At 44.2% G+C, this 25,623-nt stretch overlaps 1 protein-coding gene across 6 annotated transcripts in view; it reads right to left on the bottom strand.

The window, feature by feature from the left end:
- The window catches only part of FHOD3 (formin homology 2 domain containing 3), a 1,524,242-nt gene that overhangs the window by 451,762 nt on the left and 1,046,857 nt on the right, over window positions 1-25,623 (bottom strand). For all 6 annotated transcript variants that reach the window (XM_069620636.1, XM_069620637.1, XM_069620638.1 and 3 more), the window contains exon 7: window positions 6,536-6,647. In XM_069620636.1, the coding sequence (XP_069476737.1) occupies window positions 6,536-6,647 (112 nt within the window). The remainder of the gene's footprint in view (window positions 1-6,535; window positions 6,648-25,623) is intronic.

The following is a 25,623-nucleotide window of genomic DNA, read 5'->3' as shown; positions in this document are numbered from 1 at the left end:
GAGCATCCGACCCTTCCTGTCCCAGCTCTAAGTAATAGCACTCAAAAGCCCCACCCCCAAGACCGCCAGCATTCCAAGGTACCATTCAGTCCCAGGCCACCAACCATAAAACTGTTAAACGCCCCAATCGATCAGAAAAGATCTGAAAACAGGAAGTAGTCGCCTTCACCATAGATGGCATGATTTGAGCAGTGAGGTGCCGGGAGGGCTAAAACAACATAGCTAAAACGAGGGTGGGGAACTTCACTAGGGCGCCAACATGTCTGGAATCGAGCTGTAGTTTGTTACAAGCGATGGCCTTGAACTATCCTCTTAGTCCATGTCTGCAGTACCAGTTGCACATCAGGTTAGAGATAGAGCCTGTATTGTTTTTCTTCCCATAATTGCCAATCAGTGGTAACATCACGCCTGATGATGCGAGAGGGGGAACCCACGTGGAAGAAGATGAACAGAAGGTGCTGGGACCAATGGTCTGGCATCCCTCATGGAGCAGGTAGCCGATGTATATGGTCTCAACTAACCAGCCACACAGGTTTGCACATTATGTAATTTTCATCACTGATGACACTGTATGCCTTCATAAAGTGTTGTTCGTACTGATTTTGCCAGAAAGTTCAGTGGCAGCAGAGTTCTTTGCTGGTACATCCCTAATTTTGAGGAACTACAACTTTGTTTTATTTGCAAGAGGTGTGCTGGGCTTTTTTCCCTGGTGGGTTGTATTTTTTCTGGTGTGAGCGTTGAGGGGCTCCTCTACAATAGTCAGGACAAAATGAACACCTACCACCCCAGCCTCATGTCCTGTAGAATCTAATGACATACAGTGTGATGAGGCTCAGTGTGTCCTACATTTTTGTTTTCACCAGAGATGATGCACAATTGAACAACTGTACAAGCCCAATTGTGCCATCTTTTAACGGTGAGAGATCTCAGTGAGTCAGACCTAAATTCAATTTCCCAAACCATAATAATCAACACATCAGCACTCAATGCACATTTGACATCTCACTTTCTGCGGCGTTCACTAGAAAAACTTTGTCCAATTTCCCATTCCTTCTCTCATACCACAGGCAGTATTATTTTTCAACCTATTCGTGAATTTTATGTAATTGTATCCAATAGTTGTTTTATTACTTTGAGTCCAGCGGTAGGCCCAGACTGGCTCTGCAGGATATAAAGGTGATCTGTAACACATGGTCGCGGCTTTTAGTCTACTCGTTGATGGGGCTTGCTCGTGTGTGGATGGCGGGTGCTTGGCATACACTGGGAACCACTAAGTTCAATGGGCTAAGTAAATACTAGGACTGGTTATTCAAATAAATTCTACATCTCTTGGTAATGTCAACAGGACAAAGTTGGTATGTTCAGCTTTATTCTAATTAAGGCTCTTAAACCCAAATAGGAAAACGCGTAAAACGCTGCAGCATCGCCTTGCCTGCAAAACCATTTCGAAATCATGGGAAATTTTACTTAATATTTCCAGCACACAAACAAGGGGAAATATAAATAGGGAAGATGAACACTTATTTACCATCCAACCCAGGTTCAGACTGGCCTGTAGGGCAAAGGGCAGTGCACAAACCAAAAACGCAAAATGCTAGTGTTGGCCAGTTTTCTGGGTAAAAGTGGACCACTTTTTGGGGTATATGGGCCAGTTTGATAAGTTACTTCACCATGAATCTCGTAGTTTTGACAAGTGATACTGAATAAATATTCTTTAAAATGCACAATTTGCATCACATATTATCAAAAACCTCCTCCTATGGTACTACTTAAACAATCTGTCACAAAAGGAATTAATTGCCATTTGCAACTGCGGGCCACTTTTTCACTGGTGCCTGAGACAATTTTATGCTCCAGTCCAACCTTCTCACTCTCCTGCCCCTCCACCACTTTGGCATGGCAACAATTTGAGATTGGGCAGCTGGAAGGCTATTGGTGGCCACTTAGACATCCACACAACCGACTCTTCAAAGAAACAAATCATTGCAACAGAGCTGTCTCATAAGCGCAGCACAGGAAACTCCCTGGGACACATAGCGCCAGTAGGTTGCGGTGGTTGTAAAATCTTGGAGGACGCTTTTTGGAGGTCGCCTGTGGCAGCATGCGGCTCCAACAACGGATTTAGAATGTTTTTGTATAGCTCTCTGGTCAATGTCTAAAGACTGGATAATGACAACAAATAAGAGATGAGGATTTTTGAAACGGTGGAATGTTCAAAATGAATTAATTCTTTAATGGCTGGTGGGTGTTTTGGCACGCTACATTCAGTCCTCATTCTTTTTTCCGATTAATTTACATTTGGTAATCAATTAATTCTTTTTTGGTACTCACTGACTCGCACATTCTCCATTGTTGCCAGGACTGAGCTATAGTACTTTTTTTGGTTCAATTAGTGTGTTGCGCTCCAGCTGCCTTGGAACACACTGAACCCAGAGATGTTTGTGTAAAGATCAGGGCTCCCACCGCTCTTATGCAGTTCCTTGGGTACATTCAAGTCGCACCATGCTGTCACCTTTCACCAGGAGCATGTGACTGCAGCAGAGCGAGCAAGCATGGGAACGAGCGGTGGAAAGAGTGGCTTGCGATGGGGCCAGTCTTCATAACATCAATGGAAGCTCAAAAGCAAACTGACAGGGTAGGAGGGCTGCCAGGAGGGAAGGCACAGGGATAAGAGTTTAGCTGGGAATTTAAAAATTGCACAGCACCCCTCAACGAGTGTTCATATGGCACCCATCCATAATGTCTGTAGATCAGGGTGCTTGTGGCTGCGGGCCTTCTCCGGGTCCCTCTTAGGGGTATAGATCCTGGGGGAAGCAACAGCACAGTTCCTGTAGTGCACTGGACTGGTACACGCTCTATTTACTCGGCCTCCTTGGTTCTCTAACAGGTGATCGATGGCTTTTCTTTGGTGGTGTGCAAGTGGATGCTCTTGGATGAAAAAAAGTCACAGCACTAGAATATGGAAACCTAGGCACCAATACATTGTAAAGCTTGACAGCATACGGAACGCAGCGTGGGGTTCTATTCCTATTTCTGCCGCACAACAATCCTCCCAAGTGCAAAGGAAATCCAAATATTAAAAGTGAATTGAGACACACATTATGGCGTTCCATGCACGCCCTTGGCACTGTAGCACTTTAATACCTGCTGTTGAAGGCAACACATTTGTATGGGTCCAGTTATGGCAAAACCTGACTTCTACAGCTTTTCCGTGATATCGTCGCTAACCAAAGCCAACAACATTCCTTTTCCATTGCACCATTACCTTTTATTTGGCCTGAGGGACCCAACAGCAATCATTTAAATACCAAGGAAAGAGGTACTTTTCTGACATGCATTAAAACATCATGGGCATTCTGATAAGTGAGCAGCTCTTCTCAGAAATGTGAGAATAATCACGTGCTGTGCGATTTTAGGGCTTTGTAGGAAATACATTTCATAGACATGTGATTATAGAAGAACTCCCTCACCGTCCCTGGTAAGGAAGGGAGAGAGGAGTTCTGGGAAGGCCACTAGTGCTAACACCAGGGCTGGACCCTTCTAGATAACCACAGTAAGAATTCGAAGTGGCTGTGGGCGTCTGCTACTAACAGCAGTGAAGGGGTTAAAGTCAATGAACCAAAGGGGCACATTCTCGGAGAACTGAAAAGTGATGTTCATTCGTGAAGGGTAAATATGCCATCGACTGGTATACAGCACTCGGTAGCAATGCACAAAGTCATACCTCAAGAAGGGACTTCACCACATCGCTCTTGAGGCCCCATAATGAACAACCAGGAGGCGGGCAGGTGGTCAAAGCGGCATATTCATTGGCTGCACCACTCCCACTGGAGCAGGACCGGAGTGGTGCAGCCAATGAATATGGGACAGTGGGTCAGACCATATTTAAGCTACTAGCCCTGTATAGGACAATGTCAGCACCCAGCCCTAGCTCAGTAGTACAAAGCCAACAGTGTGTGATTTACACCTTTCTGAATATCGTAGTTGTGTTACTCATTGTAGCCCCATCTTTTTTCCCCATTACCATTTTGGCCCTAGAGCTAACTGTCTAATTTCCTCGCCTCTGATAAATCACACTCCATCCATCTGGGTACTTGTTTGATTCCCTTTTCCCAACACTAAGCCAATCCCGTGCAGTCCTTAGTAGAGCCCGGAAAAATCCATACTCTATCCACTATCAACTCCCACCATCACAATTTCAGAACCCTTTCACACCAGGCCCAGGAACTGCACTTGCAGGTTCTGAAAGCTCACAAGGCTCAGTAGGACCGCCCCTCCCCTGTTCACCTGGTATTCTTAGCCTTTCTTCCCATGTTCCCTCCCCTTTGGCTTGTGGGCGCTTTGAAATACAATTCCTTTGATGTATAAGCGCCTTACAAATGCACAATAAATACAAATAAATCAATATGCATATGACACCGGTCCCCCTAATTGCAAGCAGTCCAGGTCTTGATAATGGTACCGATCGAGGAAGACAAGAACTGCTCCCAGTGATGTTCTGATGTTTATAGCCAATTCATGCTCACCCACAGTCACTCATTGGGAACACACCCATAATCATACCCAATCCGTGCCCTATAATTGCACCCTTTTCAGGCCTCCATATAAGCATGAGTCTAATGTTCCCTATTAGGGTAGGCCTTGGGTAGGCAACCTGTTGCTCTCCAGATGTTTTGTCCGACCACTCTGCTCGGCACTAGGTGCCATTGTCAGTGGCGAGGGATCATGTGAGTTGTAGGCCGAGACATCCAGAGAGCAACAGGGGGCCTACAGCTGCTCTACTCTGAAAGAACAATAGCCCAAGACTAAAGGGAAGAGGACAGTCATTATCATAGTCTGAGCCACGAATGCAAAATTGTCAAAAGGGAAAGTGTGAATGGCAACCTAGAGCGTGTACCCTGCCCACGCCTTTGCAACAACCCTTCAAGTCCACTCAACCCATGCCCCAAGGCAATCCCCTTTCACTTAATCCGAGAAACAATAAAAGGGCAATCACCAACCAATTCATGGATGATTGAACAATAAAGGACACACCTATCGGAGCTGCCGGAGCATAGATATACAAACACCTACCACTGCAGAGGTTCTGCATGCTGGGTATTTACAACAGGACACCCTGCCACTGCACTAGTGCCACATCGCCAGCAGCACCCAACTGTGCGACAACCATTCGTATCTAAAACCCTATCAACTCGATGCTTCCAGAAAGTCATCGCCAACCAAAATTAGGTTCAGATAATGTCACCAAAATAAATATATGTGGCAATCAAAGCAATACCAACATGATATATTTCTCATTCACAATAAAAAGAGTTCATCCTGGAATATGGCAATATTTTATGGCATTGTTTATAGACCAGGTCGGGACTCGTCTATGCACTTCAGAATGTCCTATTGCCATTGAGGTGTTGAATGGAGTGTGATTGCTGCATCTAATTCATGGGCCCAAGTCAAAGCCAAGGGTGCAATAATTAATAATAAAGCAACGCAGGCAGACTAATCTAATCATGCTATTAGCCTCCATCAGCACTCCAGACTCTCACCTTCCCCCTTCTTGCTATTGCCCGGCCCATCTACCGAGCCTCTTTTCCTAATACATTTCTATCTCCTTTTTTCAATGTGTCCACTCATCTGGCCCTTTCTCCCGGTGGCCTCTTTCTGTCCATTTTCTACCTGTGTTGTCTTGCCTGCAGGCTCACTCAGCTCTGCTCTCTCTCCTCATTCTGGTTTCTGTCCCAGCCAAAGCCTCTCTCCAACCCAGACTTTTTGACCATCCTTATCTGTTTATCCTGCGGCTCTTCACCCACTATGGTTTCTCTCCCCCCTCTTTCATTTCGCACTTCGTCTTCCCAACCATTTTCTTTTTCGCTGTCTTCTCCTCTATTCTCTCTCTGCCTCCAAGTTAGACATTCTTCCCTCTCACCCTACTCCACTATCCCTTCTTCTACCTGATTTTCAACCTCTGCTGGCACTCCTTCTCAGGAAGCCAGCAAAAATCTTTCCATGTGGGCAAATCGTATCGTAATAGTCATTTGTATAGCGATTTCCACCATTGTTATGGTCCCAATGTGCTGTTGGTTGAATGCCCTCGAGGGACCAATGTCCAGGGATGGGAAATTCATCAGAGGAGTTTAGAATAATCCGTTCACAGTAATTAATGCCCACATTCAAAGCATTCTAATTGGCTGAGCCAATATCAACATTGCAAACTATGTTGTAATATGTATTATAGGGTGTGGATACCTAACAGAGCCTTAAGCAGTGTACAAAAACTAGCTATAATTATTATTAAAATGTATACGTGTGCTGTTAGAGGGAAACGTGGGTTGGGCGTCTAATTGTACCTTTAACATCTCTCTCTGCCCATATGTTTAATTTTTCTAGACATACCAACAGTGTTCCAAGTAACATACACCATTTCCCCAAGGTAAATAGCAATCTGCATTTCCGCCACATGTTTTAATAACAATAACAACATATTCCACCAGTATTCCTGTGAGATGGTGAAAGAAAAGACAGATCCTCAGGCACTCACCTCTTTTTGTGTCCACAGCAGTGACGGCCTCAATTAAGAGGGGTGCATTTGACTCTGTGTACTCCACAAACACCAGCAAGAGCTTCAGTGCTGTCTTCACTACCAGACGGAACTAGGAGAAGAGGAATGATGACATGTTACACTGAGGTTTACCACATGACTTAAGTGGAGGGGAGAGGTGGGTGAAAATCATCCCAATTTTTACTATCCAGCTTCCCCAACACAGGCCTTTCAGTTGAGGGGGGTCTAAAATCCCAAATTCCCAAATCATTTAAATGTTTCTGTCAGACTTCCCCAACCAACAACATAGTGGAGGGTTGGTGGGGGGGGGGTCTGAAAAGCAAACTGCTAAATCACTGTGTGTTTATTTTAAAGTGAAAGTGGGGGTGACATAATAATTGCCATATGCATTTGCACAAATTTGTAAAACTAAACTGCTAGCTTTTAAGCACACAAGGAAATCGAAATTGCACAGCACTACATTTATAAATGTGCTCACTGACCAGCGCTAATTATTTCTTGAACTGAGATCAAGCACTGTGATTTATGTTTTTTTTTCTTAACTAATTTGTATAATTGATTTGTGTAACAAGAAGTTAATGGTGAGCCACAAAGAAGGTGGCGTGCATAGTTTGTGCATTTATTCTCAACATCCCATTCAAATAAACATAAATGTATTTCCTGTACACCGGCCTGGTTCTTGGGGGACAGATGCAAGGGGTATTAGATGAATTGGAGATAGGGCTGAATTAAAGAATCCATTAAACAGTTTGTTGGGTGACACCTTGAGTGGGGAGGGAAGGAACACCCTGTGTTGCGGGTGGCTTCTCAAACAGTTACAGGCCAGAAGAGATACTGGTGGGTTACATAAGGGTAACCTCGGATGAGGAATGCATGTGTGACCTTTGTCATGAAATGTCAAAGGTGGTAGATATAAAATAAGTCTTGTCAGGTGCAGCAACAAACAGCACTGTAGCAGAGAAAGAGTCAAGCAGTTACACTGAAGTATGTCTTGCATGGATGTCATGTGTCGCATTAAGTTAAGCCATGAAAAGAAAGAACACGTGCTGAATTAAAGACGTATATTCATGTATAGTTGACTTGGGTACCTTGCTGGTATGTTGCTGCATTTTTCACATTGGAAGCTTCCTTTACATAACCTATGGAGGGTTTGACGCCCACCTACTTTTACAACCAATAGGAAAAAAAATACGATTTCATAAACAAAAACGATGAGATCTTCTGAAAAGTTACTGAAATCTTAGGAAAAGGCGTCTTTTCCAGTAAAAAAATGCTAAACAATACAATTTTTCAGAGGAACTGGAACCGTATCCCAGTTCACGATGGACTAGGAAAATACACAGATATGGTTGGGAAGAAGCCAGCCCTATCTAAGCCACAGCTAATTGAAGGCAGCTGCGCGTCACGGGCCAAAGCCGCTGGAGGAACTTCGGCGATAAGCTGGAGGGAGATGGTAGGAAACCCCCTTGGCACCTGCTGCGGTGCCAATGGCCCGGCATTGCCAATCACGCCCCCAAAATCCACACAGCACGAACGCATTTGAACTCCGACACGCACTGGAAGCCTCCGGCGGTCGGGTACGTGCAGCGGAAGTGAGGGCAGACACTGAAACCACACAAGCATTAAACAAAGAAAGAGGCTTGGCTACGAATGGCATGGGAAAATGTTCCATATGCAGCGCTCCAACTAGAAGACCATGTCAATCACAAACTGTACACTTAAGAGAGCCAGGCTGTAGAAAATCTCGCATTCAGAACATTTCCACCTTGGTGATATCACTCTGACCTTATTCCACTTTGCAATGTTTGCTTCTGCACTTCTCCTATATTCAGCAAGTGTTCCAGGACGGTACCAGGCATAAAGAAATGAACTTTTTCAGAAAGCTGCATCACAATATTAGGGCTGGACAGTCTAGCCCGGACTGATAAAGTACCAAGATTTAGGAGCTACCGAATGGGCAGAAGTTCCTTAAAGTTGCAATCGAAAAACTCTTGCTAATGTCACAATGGATCAAGGTTCTGCAAATGAAAATCAGCATCCCAATAAATGATGAAACACTACTTAATTCATTCATTGAGCATTCATAAGGCCCCGAATTACCATCGTAGTGGTCTCAAATGGTATATCCTTGTTAGGGGGCGTTTGGTGTCCCCGTCCAATCATTGCCCTTTCCCTGCCCTTGAGGGGTGTATACGTGCATAGTAATTTCACCAAGAAATTATTTTCGTCTCGGCAGTGAAAGGGTTAAGACACACTCACTTTATTTGTACGCAAACTAATTATACACAAACATAGCTGTTGACTGTACTGCAGGCAACACTGTCAAAAAAACCTGTGAGTCATAGCTCCGAAAGACAGTCCAAGAAGCACGTGCAGACATTACACATGAACATCAAATGGAGTGCACAGGTGTGCCTACATCTCACCCAAAATAAACCGCATAGCACACGACAGATTACTGCAATGGACCTGGACATGATTAACATTCAGGAGGGCTATGGCACACTCAACTATGTGACTTTTAGTGTTTTCCCAATTACATCGGGCCTGTTCCACTCCATATGTGTAATCCACGCTCAACCAGAGCACACATAGCATATATGTACACCACTGCAGGTTCCAGATGCTCTTTCTACAATATGTGCTGCACTGCGCGACACTGCCAGGCCTACAGAATTTGAAACATGAGAGGAAAGATCCATTAGCAGCATACATATAGACGGAACACCATTTGTTCTGTTATATGCTATTCAATGAGTTTGTCTCTTTCATATATTATACCCATATGCCGTGAGGTTAGGTATCTAGGATATTGTCAATTTAAGTCGTGGTGCTTTGGCATAAGAGCAGGAATGTGGATGGGTCTGAGCAGGTGTGTGCCAAGAACACTGCTTAATTTGTGGGGGTGTTTGCTAGGGCTCAGCCCTGGCACATGTTTCTGAGTCCCGGAACTTATTGTCTCAGGCTTAGTTTGATTATGATGTGGTGTTTTGGCAACTTCATTCTTGTAAGTGCCAGTCACATAATAAACACCTATAGGATCAGAGCAAAATGTAAATGATGATTGCGTTTAAAGGCACACTTAAACATTTGTCTCATGTCAAGACAAAATGAGTATCTTATTTTATGTGTATGTTGATTGGTATTTTGTAAATCACACATCTGCCGTAGTGAGTACATCCATCAACCACACTAGGCCTGAGTGAGTTGCAGCTTTAACCCCGTATGTGTTGACATCATGGGGACTAGTCATGGGTGGTAGTCACAGTGGACTGGGAGCTGCCCATCCTGACATGTCGTCTGGCGTGTCTGAAAATATGTGAGCCCAGCACTTATCGTTTTACAAGTGCAAAGTCAGTGCAAAGTCATTTTGTACAGCAAACACGACTTTGTACTGACTTTGCACTGTAAAAATGCACTTTGCACAGTTCCATGAATCAGGGTTTGTGTCGGTAGTGCAAAGTCACTTTGCCGTGCAATTGGGCCCATAGTGATTACGAAGTCATCATCATATTTAAGAAGCAACACATTTACCCTGGCAACCCATCCCACAGCTGAAACATTTCTCTCTTCCTTTTCTTCCTGAAAGCCTGCTAAATCCTGTTTTTCAGAAGTCTGTCATTATGTCAGCACACACATCCTGTTTACTCTTACACAATGGTTCTTTTCACAAATGTGCGATGTTAGGATGGGCCACATTCTAGTTTTTGTCTTCATGACCTGTGGACTCCCCATCCATCCCTCCCCTACCCCTATCCGTCTCATTATGCCAGCCACCTTTCACACATTCACTTAAAACACATTCTCAGGGGCTGATTCACAAGAAGTTACCGATAGTAACAGTACCTCTTGGCTTACTCCTGGAGGGAGACTAGTGGATTTACAATGAAGTCCCCAGGAGTAAGCATGGCTTTCCCCTGACTTACTCCTGTAAAGAGAAGAGTAACTCAGGAGCAAGTCTGAGCTTCTCTTGTTAACTTCATTGTTAATCATCTCCTTCGTTTTTAGGCAAACTCTGGGAGTCAATAGTGCAACACTATCCTCTCACTCATCACACCTGGCATGCAACGCTACTCAGGACCTCACTACAGTGGGCATGCCCGAAGGCTCTGTCATTGCTCTCACATCTTCCCGACTCTGCATTGTCCCCTACTGAAGCATTTGCTCCTTACCTGGTTTCTCCCACCAACACTTTTTCAGCAAGGTCCAAATACCCCCTGCTCTTTATCCACTAAAGATTCACCCCATGCACCTATTCAGACTTCTTCTCTTCCAGCCAGTACTGGGTGGCTGCCATAAATTGGCACTTTGCCCGCTGATCCCATCTCACCTGCCCCCTCTTCCGCAGCTCAGTAGCTTAGTATAACTATTTTACATGTATATTTCCTAAGCAATGCAAACGTGCCTGCATGCATCTGCACGCCAGCAGGTGCCGACAGGTAAATGCTAACCGTATGTAATGTCCTTCGGTGCCCTCGGGCCCAGTTACACTCTATATGAACACCCACCGTGCATCAATGAATGGAGTTGGCCTTGTAATGCTAATATCCAACACTCCCAAAATTAAGCTAGTCTACTTCAGCTCTTGTAAAACGCCCAAGTCCTTTCCCACTCCGTCTTCATACCATCCCAACTCCGCTAAGCTAGCCTTTTCTGTTTTGAAACTCAGGGCGAATTTCAACTGCGAAATGCAGCACTCTACCTTCATTACCCCAACCAGCTGCAATGTACTCCGCATCAGCGCGATATGTCCCGACAGATGCAGTGTTGCAAAAAGGTAATTACAAGCCAATGCATAAGGTGCCACCAGCAGAAGGGTGCCACTAAGCCCTAAAACATGAATTTTGTCTTCACTCTAAGGCAGAGTAGAGAATGTGCCACCATTACTTTGCTTTAGACACCAAAACCTTTGCACTGGTTCTCCTCACCTTCCACTCTTCCAAGAAATCGATTCATGCGCTAGTTGTCAGCAAACTTGAGTATGGTAACATTTGCCTACTTGGTCTCTCCCGATACTCTTTGAAAATGTACTAAATGTTCCCGCCCCGTTACAGTGTTTAACTTATCCAGATCCAGCCTCAGCGCCACCTCCCCTTAAAGATGTTCGGCAGGCTGACGTCCCATATGCAATAGAGCACTCTGTAATTCCCCCCCACCCCCCCGGCCCTCCACAAGTGTGCAAATCCTGCTCAGGGAGTTCAATCTGCGCCCACATCCAGCAACGCCCAGCCGCCATTTGCTAAACCCATTGTCGCATTGCCTCACCAAACGGTTTCTGCGCGTCAAATACATTTTTCTGTATTGGTGCACCCCTTGCTGGGACAAACCCTCTCTCCTACTGAGATTTACTACCTCTCTAAGCATCCTCAAAGTGGCCCTCAAACGGCATCTCCTCAAAATTGAGGCTCTCCCACCCCCCAATTCCCTGTAACCACAATCACTCTTATGATTTCTACATAACTGCTGTATTTATTGTTTGTAACATCTCACTATCCCCTCTCCTCCCCGGATGATTTGTTTTGTTACCAAGCACAAAAAAAAGTCACAAGGGCTGTTTTTGATTAGATCTATTTAATTTCTTCTGTTCCTGTTATTAACCAAACCAATGAATACACATGAATCATTCAGCCTTCAGGAAAATAGAAAATCGGTATCCAGGTAATAATCACAGACAGGTGCTAACCTTGAAAAATGCAACTGTAAAGTACACTGCAAAACCTTTCATTTGCAGCAGTGCACCAAACAGCACTGGAACCTTTGCTAATTTTAATTAATTAGATATAAATATATTATGTAAAATGTTACATTTAAAAATATAAATGCAATGCAATGAATTCACAGTAAAATACAGGTCCATTACACATGTATTGCCCTGGGAGAAATTGTCAAGAAATGGTTCTGCAGATCGGCTTCGTGAGCTGTGTCTAACCTGCAGATTAGAAAGCTCAAACCCATGATGGGCAGACTCCGCCCTGCCTCCTGCCGAGATCTGCTAAATTAAATTCAATAATCATTACAATATTCGATGTTATCACAGTGCTTAGAAGCAGGAGACATTCTGAACGAGGTGCCAAAAAACAAATCATATTCGTGCCACCCTTACTCAAGTCAAGGCATAAGCTGGCAAATAGCTCCAGAACTGTAAATGTGCATGAATGGGATTTATAAATCGCAAGTCTAATTTGGGCAATGGAGCAGTGTACATAGGGGATGCATTCAGGGGGTTACAAGTAAGGTGTGGGGGTAACAGAGGAGCTGGGATGGGCATGGGGAATAGGAGAGGTCTGGAGGGGGAGAAGTAGGGTTGAGTAGAGCGATTGGTGAGGAGCTCTTTGAAGAGTAGGGTCTTAAGGTCCTTCCTGGGGTGTAGGAGGGTGTAATGGGGGTGGGGGGAGAGCAGTCTAGCTCAGCGTGTGAAGCATCTAATGCAGAGGTTTATGCCAAACCTGCAGGTTAGGGATCTGAAACCGGTAGGGCAAACCAGCCTTTCACCCCTCTTATCTAACGAATTGCGCGGAATTAGCTTGGCTAAGGGCCTAATTCGTGGAAAGTTTAGCCCCATGCAATGCGTAATTTTGCAGTGCAAAGTGACTTTACTGCACAAAAAAATACACTTTGCACTGCTCTGTGAATATAGCCCAGTCCTACGTGTTTTTTGGCAGTGCACACTCACTCTGCACCGCGCTAAACGTCCCATGAACTAGGCCCTAAGCGTGTTAAACACTTTTAAGGGTCGCGCACATTGACACGGCTGTAGTGGAGGGCAACATATGCTGCTTTAGCATGCTAGAGGCGTCCACACTCTTGCCAATAAATCATGGGTTTTTACAAGTTTGAAAGTAATACTTCTTTGTGGCTTTTGCAGATTTGTGGGCCTCCATTTTGTGATCCTGTTCACAATTAAATCTGCCCCCACTTCCTCTTGACCTGTGCATTTCTACATTAAACTGTCACCCTCAGAGAGGAGTCCCGCAATCTAAAGCATGCCTGCTGATGCTGCAGCAGAGGGGGGAGCGCGGGGAGGGGCGGCGTTCCGACCCTGACAGGCCTCCCTTTGAATTATTGAGTCTGCGCGATTGGAAACTTTTCCTCTTGCAGAACGTTTTGATGCTGGGGCCAAGAAAACACTTGTGAAAGACCGCGGGAAGGATTTGCTGTTCCGCACCCATCTCCAAATCTGTTGTTGGATACTCTGCTGACATGTGGCGAGGCTGCACCGCTTCTTTAATAAAGAGAGGTGTCCAGAGAGCGTTCTCCTTAGAGAACCCCGGCAACACTTCTGAGCACAAAAACTAAGAACCATATTAAACAGACTCTGACTCCCCACCTCCTCAACATGTAAGACTCCCTTCAAGCCCCTATTTTATTTTATTGGGAGTGCTTAAATAGCGTGGGTCAGGGCATGAGTGGGCTGCGGAGTGCTTTGCCCAGTAGGAGGATGTATGTACAACGCTGTGCGTTGTCTGTGGGCCGCTCAAGGAGATTACAGACCCTGTGCAGGTACATGCACAGTCGATTATCGCATTCAGTGGTGGAATTGGCAATAATTTGCTGTGGGATTCCACGGGACGCAAGAGTAATTATAAATTACTCACCGTAGTGACTAATGTTCTCTTAGTCCATAGTCCCCTTTCCTCCATACGTCCCACCAACCTCCCCCCTAATAATACTGGTGTCATTAGGCAATGTTAAATCTATTGTAGACGCGTCAATGGGGAATGAGGTGTGGCGCCGGAGGGCATAGTCAGCGCAGCTCATGCTCCCTGGGCCGCACCCCTGCGTGCCTCTAAATTTAAAGAGGAAGAAGGTTTTTTCTGGTGAAAAAGGTTCCGTCTCCCGTCCCTTGGAAGGGACACCCATACAGTATGGAGGAAAGGGGATGGGACATAAGATTGCAATGATTGTGTGATCTTGGGTGTCATTTATTTCATAACTGTTCCTTTTTGAAAATTAATGTGGCTGAATGCCTCTCACAAATTCGTATGTTGCGTCTCTCTCCTTGGCCTTACAACCTGAAATGGCGCTAAGTTTCACCACCTTGCTGTTTGGGGACGATGCTGTGCTCATCTCCCAAACTCCCTCTGGCCTCTAAATGCTTTACAATGAGTCGAATGACACGTGCCATAAATTACCTAATCATCAATCTGAAGAAAACGAAACATATTTCAATCAACTCCGAGGGTAAATGCAAATGTAATCTTTTAACCCGGTAGGGAGGGTCAGGACATTTGATTATTTAGGGGTCTGTGTGAACCAGCAGGGCTCACAGTTTCTGTAAAATGGGAAAAGCACAGTGTAGTTGGCTAGAAAGAGGGGAAATGTTATTTAGTTAGCAAAATGCTATAGGGATAAAGCTATCGGGCAGGCTCTGGGGGTACATGGGGGATATGACAGAAGGGTGGCCCTGTATGGTGCTGAACTCCGGGGAACCCAAAAGGTGGCTACGCTGGCCTTAACTGAATATCATCAGTGAGGTGGAGCTGTGCCTCTCTGAGAACAGTGAGCAAGGGGTCCACTTCTGGATTCCCCTGGTAATTTAGAGTGAGACCCAAAGTTACTTAATATGCAAATCAAATCCACCCAAGACCAAGTCAATGGGCTGTGTTTGTGCTGGTAGAGAATTTCCCAGACCCCCTCTGTGTTGCAGGTTAACATTTGTGCAACACTTAGAGCATTTATGCCTAATGATGTTTAGCCTGCCCATAACACAAGAAGATATATGTTGGAAACCCTCAGTTGCAATTATAACTGCTTAGGTTGGCCACTGTACTGCACAGTGGTTATATGCAGATATCCTTGATATCACACTTATTAAACTCCTATCTCAAGCGTTTGTAGAACTTGGAAGATATGTAGTAAGACTAACAAGGTAATCTGTTAATTGCGCTTAGAAAATCCCATTATCCTAGGACATCGAGTCTTTTGCACTTGGTAGACTTGAAGCTAGCCTGCCCATAGTGCCTAGAAAAGTCTACGAAGGTAGCTGGCTTTTTCTTCCCCACAGAAGATCGGATGACACAGCAATGTCAAAGAGAAGCTCCCTCTAAGCTTAAGGTATGTATAAAAGCACCACTTCGGTGGACATCTGCTGCAGGCGCGGCTATCCTTTTACACACTGTAGAATACAGCTACCACTATAAAAAATCTGGTCTAACTGGTCACATAACCTTTTCGTACTGAAACACCAAACTTCCCTAAACACCTGTGCAATTAGAATACTGCGAAAAAACAATGCCAAATTTCAGTCTAGCAGGCTACATATCGAGTATCCTAAACTAGCGCTCTGTCATGACCTCCCTCAGCAGCTGTCCACATGCCTAGCCTGTTACGCCTCGGCAGGCCCGGAGGAAGGTTATTGCCCTCCGTAAGGGTATGTGTCATATTGCAAACCCATTCTACGCCCACTGGCAACTGCCCTGGAAAATAGTGGCTTCGGCTCACTCCGCAGCACTCTGCGGCAAGTTGGACTACGATTCCCAGCCTTCCGCCTCCCGCTGTCAGCTGAGAGGCGATGATGCGTGAACCTCGGTTTCGTCCAGTTCCGCCTTCTCCTTCCCGATTTAAACCTCGGAACCGGGCGAAACGCTGCTTCTGATTAAAGTTGCATCCCGGTATTTAGAAGTTCAGTCTTCAATCCTTCTTTACTTACCTGTGTACCAGACCTGTTTCCTCCTTCACAGACTGCTTTTGCCTGCCGCTTTGTGGATAACTACTTACCCGTGTACCAGACCTGTTTCCTCCTTCACGGACTGCTTTTGCCTGCCGCTTTGTGGATAACTACTTACCCGTGTACCAGACCTGTTTCCTCCTTCACGGACTGCTTTTGCCTGCCGCTTTGTGGATAACTACTTACCCGTGTACCAGACCTGTTTCCTCCTTCACGGACTGCTTTTGCCTGCCGCTTTTTGGAAACCTTGTGATCACGGCATCGGTAAGACTCTTCTTTTCACCACTTGCTAACAAGCATATCTCCTGTACTCATTGTATCTTGCCGCTGAACTATATCATCTGCAATACTCCAACCCAATTGTGTCCCTTATTGTTGCTGTTACCATCCTCTCCGCAATCAGACTTCCATTGGACATTCTTCAGTAGTGCACAGGGACGCTTTGCGGATAGTGCACCTACCCGACTCTAGTGCGGCCCTCGTTCCGCCCGGGTTCAGTTCCCTAACTAACCTACCCATTTGTTATTTTGCACTTCCGTTTTATGAACTCTTTGGGACAACACAGACTCAACAGCACATCAGTGGTAAGGGTTTTCTGTTGTATGATTATCCATATTCCTTAGCTAATCGACCTCTATAGTCAGGATAGGTTACATTCTCCTCTCTTACCTGTAGGTGGTTCCGGTTGCCTTAAAACAAGGGGAGGGCATAGCTCAGGTACAACTAGAAAGAAGTATCGAGGGAAAGGGATCGTTCTTAAATTTCCAATTGCTCACCTCTTGTTTTTCCTTTACAGCTGGGTTCTTGGCGGCGTGTCCTCCCCGCCCTTTTGAGCGATCAGTCCCTCTGCCTGGTCCTACCCAGCAGAGGGTCATATCGTTAAAAAGGTCTTGTGCCCTCACAGAGAGGAGGCTAGGTTGGAGGCCCCGACCTAGCTCTTCAATCAATAGTTCAGTCCTGTGTCTTCCAGCCACCGATTTGGTATACTTCCCGTCCGGTGAATAACAGCCTCTTAGGTTGCTTGCTGGAGCCTAGCCAGAACTCCTAAAGTCCTAATCTTGGCCAAATGCACACACAGATCGTAATCCTCCTCTGAGAACTTTCTCATACCTGGACTTCGGTCCCAGAGGGTGTCCCTACCACAAAGCGCTTTGAGGCCTTACAGATGGGAAAAAGCACTATATATATATGTATATGACTAATACAATACAATGTCTTCTTACTCCCAAAGAGGGTGGGGTGGGTGTTACTCCTGAGCTCTCCTCCCTGCCAAATAGAAAGCTTCATGTATTTCAATTCTCAAAGAAATGACACAACTCCCTCTTGGCAAATTCTCAGTTGCAGGTTTCTCGAAATCCAAGGCTGCCTACCAATGACGCATCACACATCAGGGGGGTGCCCACGCCGGAAGAACCCAACACATCCAGTCATTGTCCAGCCAATGGCTACTTTCTCGCCTTTGGGAATTTCCCTCACCCTCTTCAAATCCCATATAAATGCATAATTAACAACAATTGTCCCAATTTAAAAAAGAGGAAAGTTGTTTAGGGGTATTTTATTTTATTTTGGAATAAGCGTATGTGTTCGGGGGGGCGGGAGGCTGGATTCCTTTTTCTAAGTCAAAGATTTATGTAGCATTGATGCATCAATATTTTATAAGATTGCAGCGCAACACAAAAGGTGCCCTCCCCAAAGACATGGCTCTAACCCTGCCTGCCTGTCCTGCCAGGGAACCCTGTCTCCCCGCCCGTTCCTTGAACTTCCTCTCTTATCTCAACATCAAACCAGTTCTGCATGGCGGACCGCTAACAGGAACCATAACTACATACGGAATATTAATGCCACAATTACAGAAAAGGTTATGTGAAGCAGGCCTCTAATTTCCACAACTCACTGACCCTTCCTGGGCCCGGGTTTAGGAAGCATGCAGGGTTTAATTTCAGTACTCCCCCATCTAGTCACACCTGAGGGACCACGGCCCACTGACCCTGTCTATTGGGCCACTATCATATCAATGAGTTGAAAAATATGTGTAGTGGTGCGCTGAAAAGCAGGGAAACCCCACACTGTGGACTAGGGAATTACTATAACAATATACACTCAACAAATATCCAGAGGGCTAAATTTCATAGATCTGTATCAAAAATATTTATTTAAACTGATACAATAATTATTAATGACAATCATGAATAAATCGAGGAAAACAACAATTAGGTTGCAGGTACAATCACATCAAAAAAGTATCGATGGCATTAATCATTCCTACACAACAAAATCCATTCAGCAACCATACTCATACAATAATGCTTTCACATACATTATAGATAACATTCAATGACAACATCAATAAATACATGATATTCAACAGATATTATATATGTCGTCATGATTTTGCGTGCATCTTAATGGTGGTTATGGTTTATATGATCACATCAGCAAATAGTTTCTGACCGGTTTCGACGCGTAGGTTTATTTGGACCACTTCTTCATCGGGAAACCCAAGTTATATGCTATAAATATGCGATACTAGCGTCATAGTGATTCAAACCTACAAAAACACAGATCAAACAACTAACCATTCATGCATGTGAACAAAAGAATGATCAATTAAAAATCTCACATGCCAGGATGCACCCATTTGGGATTAATGCAGTGCCCTGAATATCTGGGTGCCTACAGATTGGTGAAACCAAAGAGGAGCCCGTGCCCTGTGGTGGTGAAGTGCTAACACCGAGGAGGCAAACCCAACATCACGCCATATGTGTTGTTAAAAAGCCACGTATATCCATATGTGTAAAGAGCGCACCAGAACTTGAAAAATACCTAATTGACCGACCACCAGCTCCATGGACCAAGAGAGCTGTGGTGGCAATGTGATTTCAGCAACAGTTAACCTAAGAATCAATCAAAAAAGAAGAATAGTTGCGCGACCGCCATATCCAATAATCCATGGATGTATTTTACAGGCATTTCCATCTCACCTTGCATTTAGGAAAATGACACACCCGATGCAAATGTGTGTCATGATGCTCAGAGCTGGTGCACCCAGATCCTGGTCCGCTCAAACTGGCACTTTTGTGTAGCACTGCACGACTCACAGGGACGCCCAAATTGAAAAGCGTGGTTCTACAAATTTCCTGTTTAGCGCAGAGGCTGCTATGGTGGCAAGCTTACCCGTGCAGCTATAGTGCAATGCCCAAAGGGCCCGCCATGCATGCTAGTGCAGGACTACGTGGGCCAGTTGGAAGATGTCAAAGGGGTGAGGGATTCATTGTGGAGGTGTCCGTATTGAACAATCCCACTAGTCGGGGATGAGTTAAATGCCCTCTTAAGTATTACTCAAACTGGTTGTCAAAATAAAGATTAGAAATCGAAATTTGCAAATATGAGCCAATTAGTTTGGCCCCCGTGCCTACTTTTTCAACTCAACCAGACTCTGGCGACAGTCAATAAGTTCAAACACTGGGCCCACAATGCATTTCCGCCAGGGCACTGCTGCTGGCACTCATGATTGTTATAAGTGTGCCAATGAATTGCCCTATAAGACTGTAAGCATTATGGGGTGGTTAGTGATGTAGGTCTCTAAGTAGCAGTGTCACCTCCCACAGGGTAGAAAATGCTAGATAAAAGTACAACCACAATTAAAAAAACAGCATTCACAATGTCAGGACAGGAGTTTGGGCTTTTTCTGGTGTAAATGTGTAATGGATTGATCCAGAAACTGTGTTTGTCGCTTAGTGTTAAGATGTGTTGCAAAATGGTTATGGTGTACTTTTTGTTGTGTCAGAATAGTAAGGAAGGTACTATGATATTATTCATTATAATCTAAAAGTGGCAAACATTTTTAAATAACATTTCAATTTGATGTTCAAGTAGCAGGGTGAAGGTTATTTAACATCAGTTAAACAGTGAGTGCCTATTTTTTTCTTTAGGTTTTTGGAAAACAAAGAGGCCTAATCTGGAGCAATAGTAGAACATTGGCTGTTCAGGCAGTATAGATGTGCCCAGATCACATCAGGCTAGGTAAGAAGAGCATTACCCCAAATGCATTCAGCTGCAAGCAGCCACCACACTAGTATGTGTCTTATTCATGGTGGAAAGAGGCATTGGAAAAATAATAATGGTTTTAGGAGATAATTGCAGCACTCTTGAAGAGGACCAACTTGAAGAGTGGGCCTACCTGCAGAAGTCTTCAGAGTCAAGGTGAGTGCATGGGAGTAAGTGGCATGCGCATCGATGCCCATCTCTCAAGGTAGGTGTTGTGTTCATTGGAATGCACAAGCAATACCGGTTGCCATCCTAGCAGAGGTGAAGGCTGCTGGATGCACTCAGTTTGTTGAAAGGTGTGGAATGCATACATGGGAAGAGCAAGGCTTGCCCCATTACCACACAATACATTTCCCACTGCAAAAGAGCAGACATGTATATATGTGTGTGTGTTTGTGCATCCATCTATATGGACTGTGCCGATGTGTGGGCCTCAATCTTCATAAACAGAGAGGCTCTCCCACACACTATCCATCCAAATCAATTGTGGATGAGCTGGGTTATTTTGTAACGAGGTGTGGAGTCAATTGTAGCCGCATTCTCAGTAGACTCTGGGTATCCTTCTATGAGCAATTGTCGCCCTAAGATGCCCACATCTAACTCCATCCCCCTGGATGAGCAGCTAGTCACAACCCCCTCCCAAGGCTCTCTACTGCTGCCCAGGGGGCAGGTGCTCTGACCCATTACAGAGACCACTAGGTCCATCTATTTAGCCCATCTTGCTAGAGAGCAGATCAAACGTCGAAGTAAAATAATGAGAAGAGAGCGAGAAGCAAAGTGTGAGGACAGAAAAAGGGTCAAAGGCTAGGACAGCGAGAGAGTGGGCTGAGAGAATGGTAAAGAGCAAGGACACAGAGCAGGTAAAGAGTAAGGGCTACGACTTGAACACTCACTCCACTGTGATGCAGCTTATACGTGCTGCTGTTTGCTGCTTCTGCTTCCACCAGAGGGAAATCCCAGGTGAGAACCAGCAGCCTCTCTTCCAAACAGTGTCCGTCTAAGCAGCATGTGATTTTGGTCAGGAACGTCCATTTGCCCAAAAAGTTTCGGGTGGAAATGCACAAGCTGCCAGTTAAAAAATGACTGACTTCCCAAATGGTATGCTTTGAAGTTTATGACTTTCTCTCCATCACAATAGCTGCAATGGGATGCTTTTTAATAACACTCTGAGCATGTCACCAATCGTTGGTGTTGTATGTACGACTTATTTTAAAAGGACCACCTGAGAAAGAGTTGGGATCTCAGCATCGGGTAGACGGAATGATCTGCGTAAATATGAGATTTTTACCACATTCAGCACTTTCTGTGTACCCCATGTGGCAAATATCCCATGCCATCCAAACTCACAATTTGACAATATTTCGAAAATAGGAGGTATTTAAAACAGCACATGTTTTTACCTTAAAATTGATACTCATTAAGAGGCTCATCATATACAAAACCACTTCACAGCCCATGTCAGTTAATCCTAGGATGATGGGCTAAACTGACGCCATAACTGAGTGCAATGTTAACATATGTGAATGGTTGGATTGTGGAATAGTTGAGCTACGTGTCCCACAGAGAAATTCACCTTCAAAAGTACCAATTCTGGCCTGGATGTGTGTATGTATATATGTTTAGCATCACACAGGTGGTTTTCTTCTGTGCAATTTTAAATAAAAGGTATTTTTTTATAATGGATTGTTTTCTGACTCTGGGAAAGTTTTGATTCTATTCTACCTATTGTGAAGAACTGTATAAAGCAACCACAGCAGAGTAAGACACTGGTTTATAAGGTCCTAATGGGATAAGGCCCTCTGAGGGGCTGGAGGCCCGCGACTAGCTTATCAACTCATATTTTGTTCAAAAGGAAACACATTTCTCCGCACAGACAGATGTTCCAGCGTCATGGAGTCAGGCCTGGGTGACTGGTAAATTTACTCTGGGAAGCAATAAAACCTTTCAGGCGGGAGGAAGTGCATGGTACGCACATGGGGATTTCATAAAAGGAGGCCGCGGTACAATCCTCTTCTGTCTCTGCCAGACTCGGCCGGTGAGAATTCAGGCTTCCCTCCAATCAGTGAGTGGGGCCGAGAAGGAACACGGATGAGCACGGCTTTCTTCCTCCGATGACATAATGATGCTCTGTGGCCTTCTGGGTGGGATCTTCAATAGCTCCCAACCTGGTAAAATGACTGGATGTCTTTGGACGTGTGTATTTCATATGCACACAAAACCTTTTTAAGTTTCATGTTAGCCTACAGCAATGCAATAAAAGACAATGGCAACATCCAGCAAAATGTTGCGACTGGGCCCAAAGGCTCCTTACGCCCAAGAAATATAATTAAAATTAATTAATTTATCTTCGATTTGACACTTCATGCCAGAGGCCTGCCTCCAAGCATAGGACCAGAATTCAAACCTGTGTTGCTCTGCATTGTCTTGCTTCCAAGATAAACGTGTTGTACCTGAGCAATCCACCCGGCCCGACAAAACATCTCATTACTTATTTATATTTTTATTTTTGTATTTGGCACCGCACACCCAGGGGTCTCAGGGCGCCAAGACACATCAAGACTGAAGAAGGGGAGGAGAGAGCTTAATCAATACCTTTATTAAAAAGAAAGGTTTTCAGATCTTTTTAAAATGTCTTAGTAAAAGGGAGATTCCGGATGTCAACCGGAAGACCATTCCATGTCTCATGAGCTCAGGTTTCAAAACTGGAGCCCCCAAACTTGACAAGTTTATATCCAGGTTGCCGTAACAAAATGCCATTGTTCGAGCAAAGAGTTCTGACAATGGGTTTCAGGTACAACCGGGCACTTAAATAGCCAGGAGCACCACCATAGATGGTGCCAGAGACATGACCTTATGTTGAATATGATGCGTGACAGGGAGCCAGTGAAGGGCACACCTGAAAGAGGTGACATGCTCGGTTATTCCCACTCCGTAAGTAGGCTTGACTGCTCCATTTTGAAGAACTTGCAACTTTTAAAGATGTTTGCCTGTGCAGTGAATAGGCTATTAGAATAGTCAAGCCTAGAATGTATAAGGGCAGTGGCTAATAGGGCTCTATTTTCTAATGATAGGTATAGATGGATTTGACACTGTAGTTTGTTAAGGTACTCACATGTGAAAGTAAGATGAGCAACATGATTAGAAAAGAGCATCTAAGAGTTGAAATGCCAGTGTTTTCACACAGGATGCAACCTTGATAAGACAGCCAGCAATAACAAAGTGCTCATATCTAGTGTCCAGTTTACCCTGGCATGGTCCTGAGCCAACGATGAGCAACTCTATTTTGCTGTCATTCAGTGCAAGCAATTCGTGGCCATCCACACTTGGATAATGGAAAGAATCCTATTGAGGGTCTGGGAATCCTGATCATAATCATTTGGTAACTCTAATAGGATTTTGGAATCATCGACAAAATTGGTATAGAGCATGACGGTGCAATCCAGTAAATCGAACAGTGATCTACTATATGCATTAAAAAGTATGGGTGAGAGGCATGCACCCTGTGGAACCCCACACTCAATATCTACTGGGCTAGCATGTGAATCACTCAGTGCTACCCTAACGGTACCGGGCCCCAAAAAAGATTTGATCCAGTTTGTTGCATCATCCGAGTAATTAGCCACCTCACCTAGTCTCTTTATCAGCAGTGAATGATCAACTAAATCAAATACGGCTGACAAGTCTAACAGTTTAAGGACTGCAGTCTGCCCTTCGTCAATGATCTTATTCATATTGGCTTTTAAGTCCAAGAATACTGACTCAGTGCTATGCTTAGCCCTAAAACCAGACTGACGAACACCAAGGATATTATATTTCTCAATATATTCTTGTAGTTCAATATAGGAAATTCTATCTACGATCTTCATGAGGAAAGGGGTGTTTGTTATTGGCTGATAATTACTTGGGATTGTCAGATCAAAACTTCCCTTTTTAAGTAAGAGAGTGATCCAGGCTTCTGTAAGGGAAATAGGAACTTTCAAATCTGCAAGTGATAAATGGAGAATTTGAGTAATCGCCAGAAGTAGAAAATTCAAACAATCCTTAAAAGTTTGAGCTTGGCAAATATCTCATAGACAAACAGTGGGTTTGACTTTTTCAATGATAGTTCTAACTTCATCCTCAGTTACTTGGTGAATGGAAAAACCAGGAAAGTCCTTAACTATCTTGGAATCAGCCAGCATGTCTCCAGCATCAGATAGAATAGTAGTATCCAATTGTACTTTCCTCAAAGTGATTGCTTGTTAGTGCTTTGTGATTTTGTTCATAAGTTAATTCTGAATATTTTGGCACCATTCATAGAGACAGCCACAGATGTTTTAGAAGCAGCCTTGCCTGCAAGTTCTTTAAGGATGACAAATAGTTTTTTGTAATTAGACTTTGCATTGGCTATTCTTGTGTTCTAGGCTACTTGCTTGGCATCTAGAATAGCCTCTTTATAATCATTGACAGATGCATTAAAGGCTAGTGAATTTTAGATACTAGGATTATTTTGCCATAATCTTTCTTGGCACCTTTTGTCTTTTCCTGGTTTTAATGACAGCATCGTAAAACCAGGTATTCTTGGTTGTTTACGTTTTTATGGTTTGAATAGAAATAGGAGCGAGAATTTCAATGGCATCATGCAAAGTTTTTTGAAAATGCTGTATAAGCTCATTAGAGAGTTTAAACGTTTGAAGGTTAGCCAATTTGGAAGCAACCTATGGTGCAATAGCTGCAATGGTTAGCCTTTTCAAGTTTCTGATTTTATTTTAATTCTTAAATTACAATCCATACGCTGTACTTGGATGGAAGCAATACCTCAAACAAGATTGTATGATGATCGGACCAAGGACATGATTTGATGTTAAGAGAATCAAGATTGAGATTATATGTAAGAATCCATTCTAAAATGTTACCTTTAGTTTATCGGGGCCCCCCAACTATGTACTCCTGCCAGTCATACAACACATTTTTGAGGCGATGGGCAGTGTAATGGAGAAATTCTTTTTAGTCAGGCATTGGACATTTTCTACACACTAAAATCACAAAAAACACCATAAGCAAAACAGATTTTGCTGTGCTATACCTGCCGAAGTCTTTAATTTTTCATAATTAGCGAGTGGCGGAAAGGGAAACAGAACTAACCCTATAACCACTAAACATTGACTTGTTCCGACCTTTCAGTCATGTCAGCCTATATGCAGGCCTCAACATTTTCACTCAATAAGACATTCTGTGCTGTCTGCATATAGAGAATTGAGGGTTGTGACATTTTATGCCTGGCAAGAAGCATGAAATGGGACATTTCTTATTTCTGCTATTCATATTATAGTGCAGAAGCCCCGGCACTATAGTTAAGGTGAGTATCATGTTC

Source organism: Ambystoma mexicanum, chromosome 5q (genome assembly GCF_040938575.1).
Source record: "Ambystoma mexicanum isolate Mex_15411 chromosome 5q, UKY_AmexF1_1, whole genome shotgun sequence".
Lineage (NCBI taxonomy): Eukaryota > Metazoa > Chordata > Amphibia > Caudata > Ambystomatidae > Ambystoma > Ambystoma mexicanum.
This window is presented reverse-complemented; position numbering and strand designations above follow the sequence as displayed.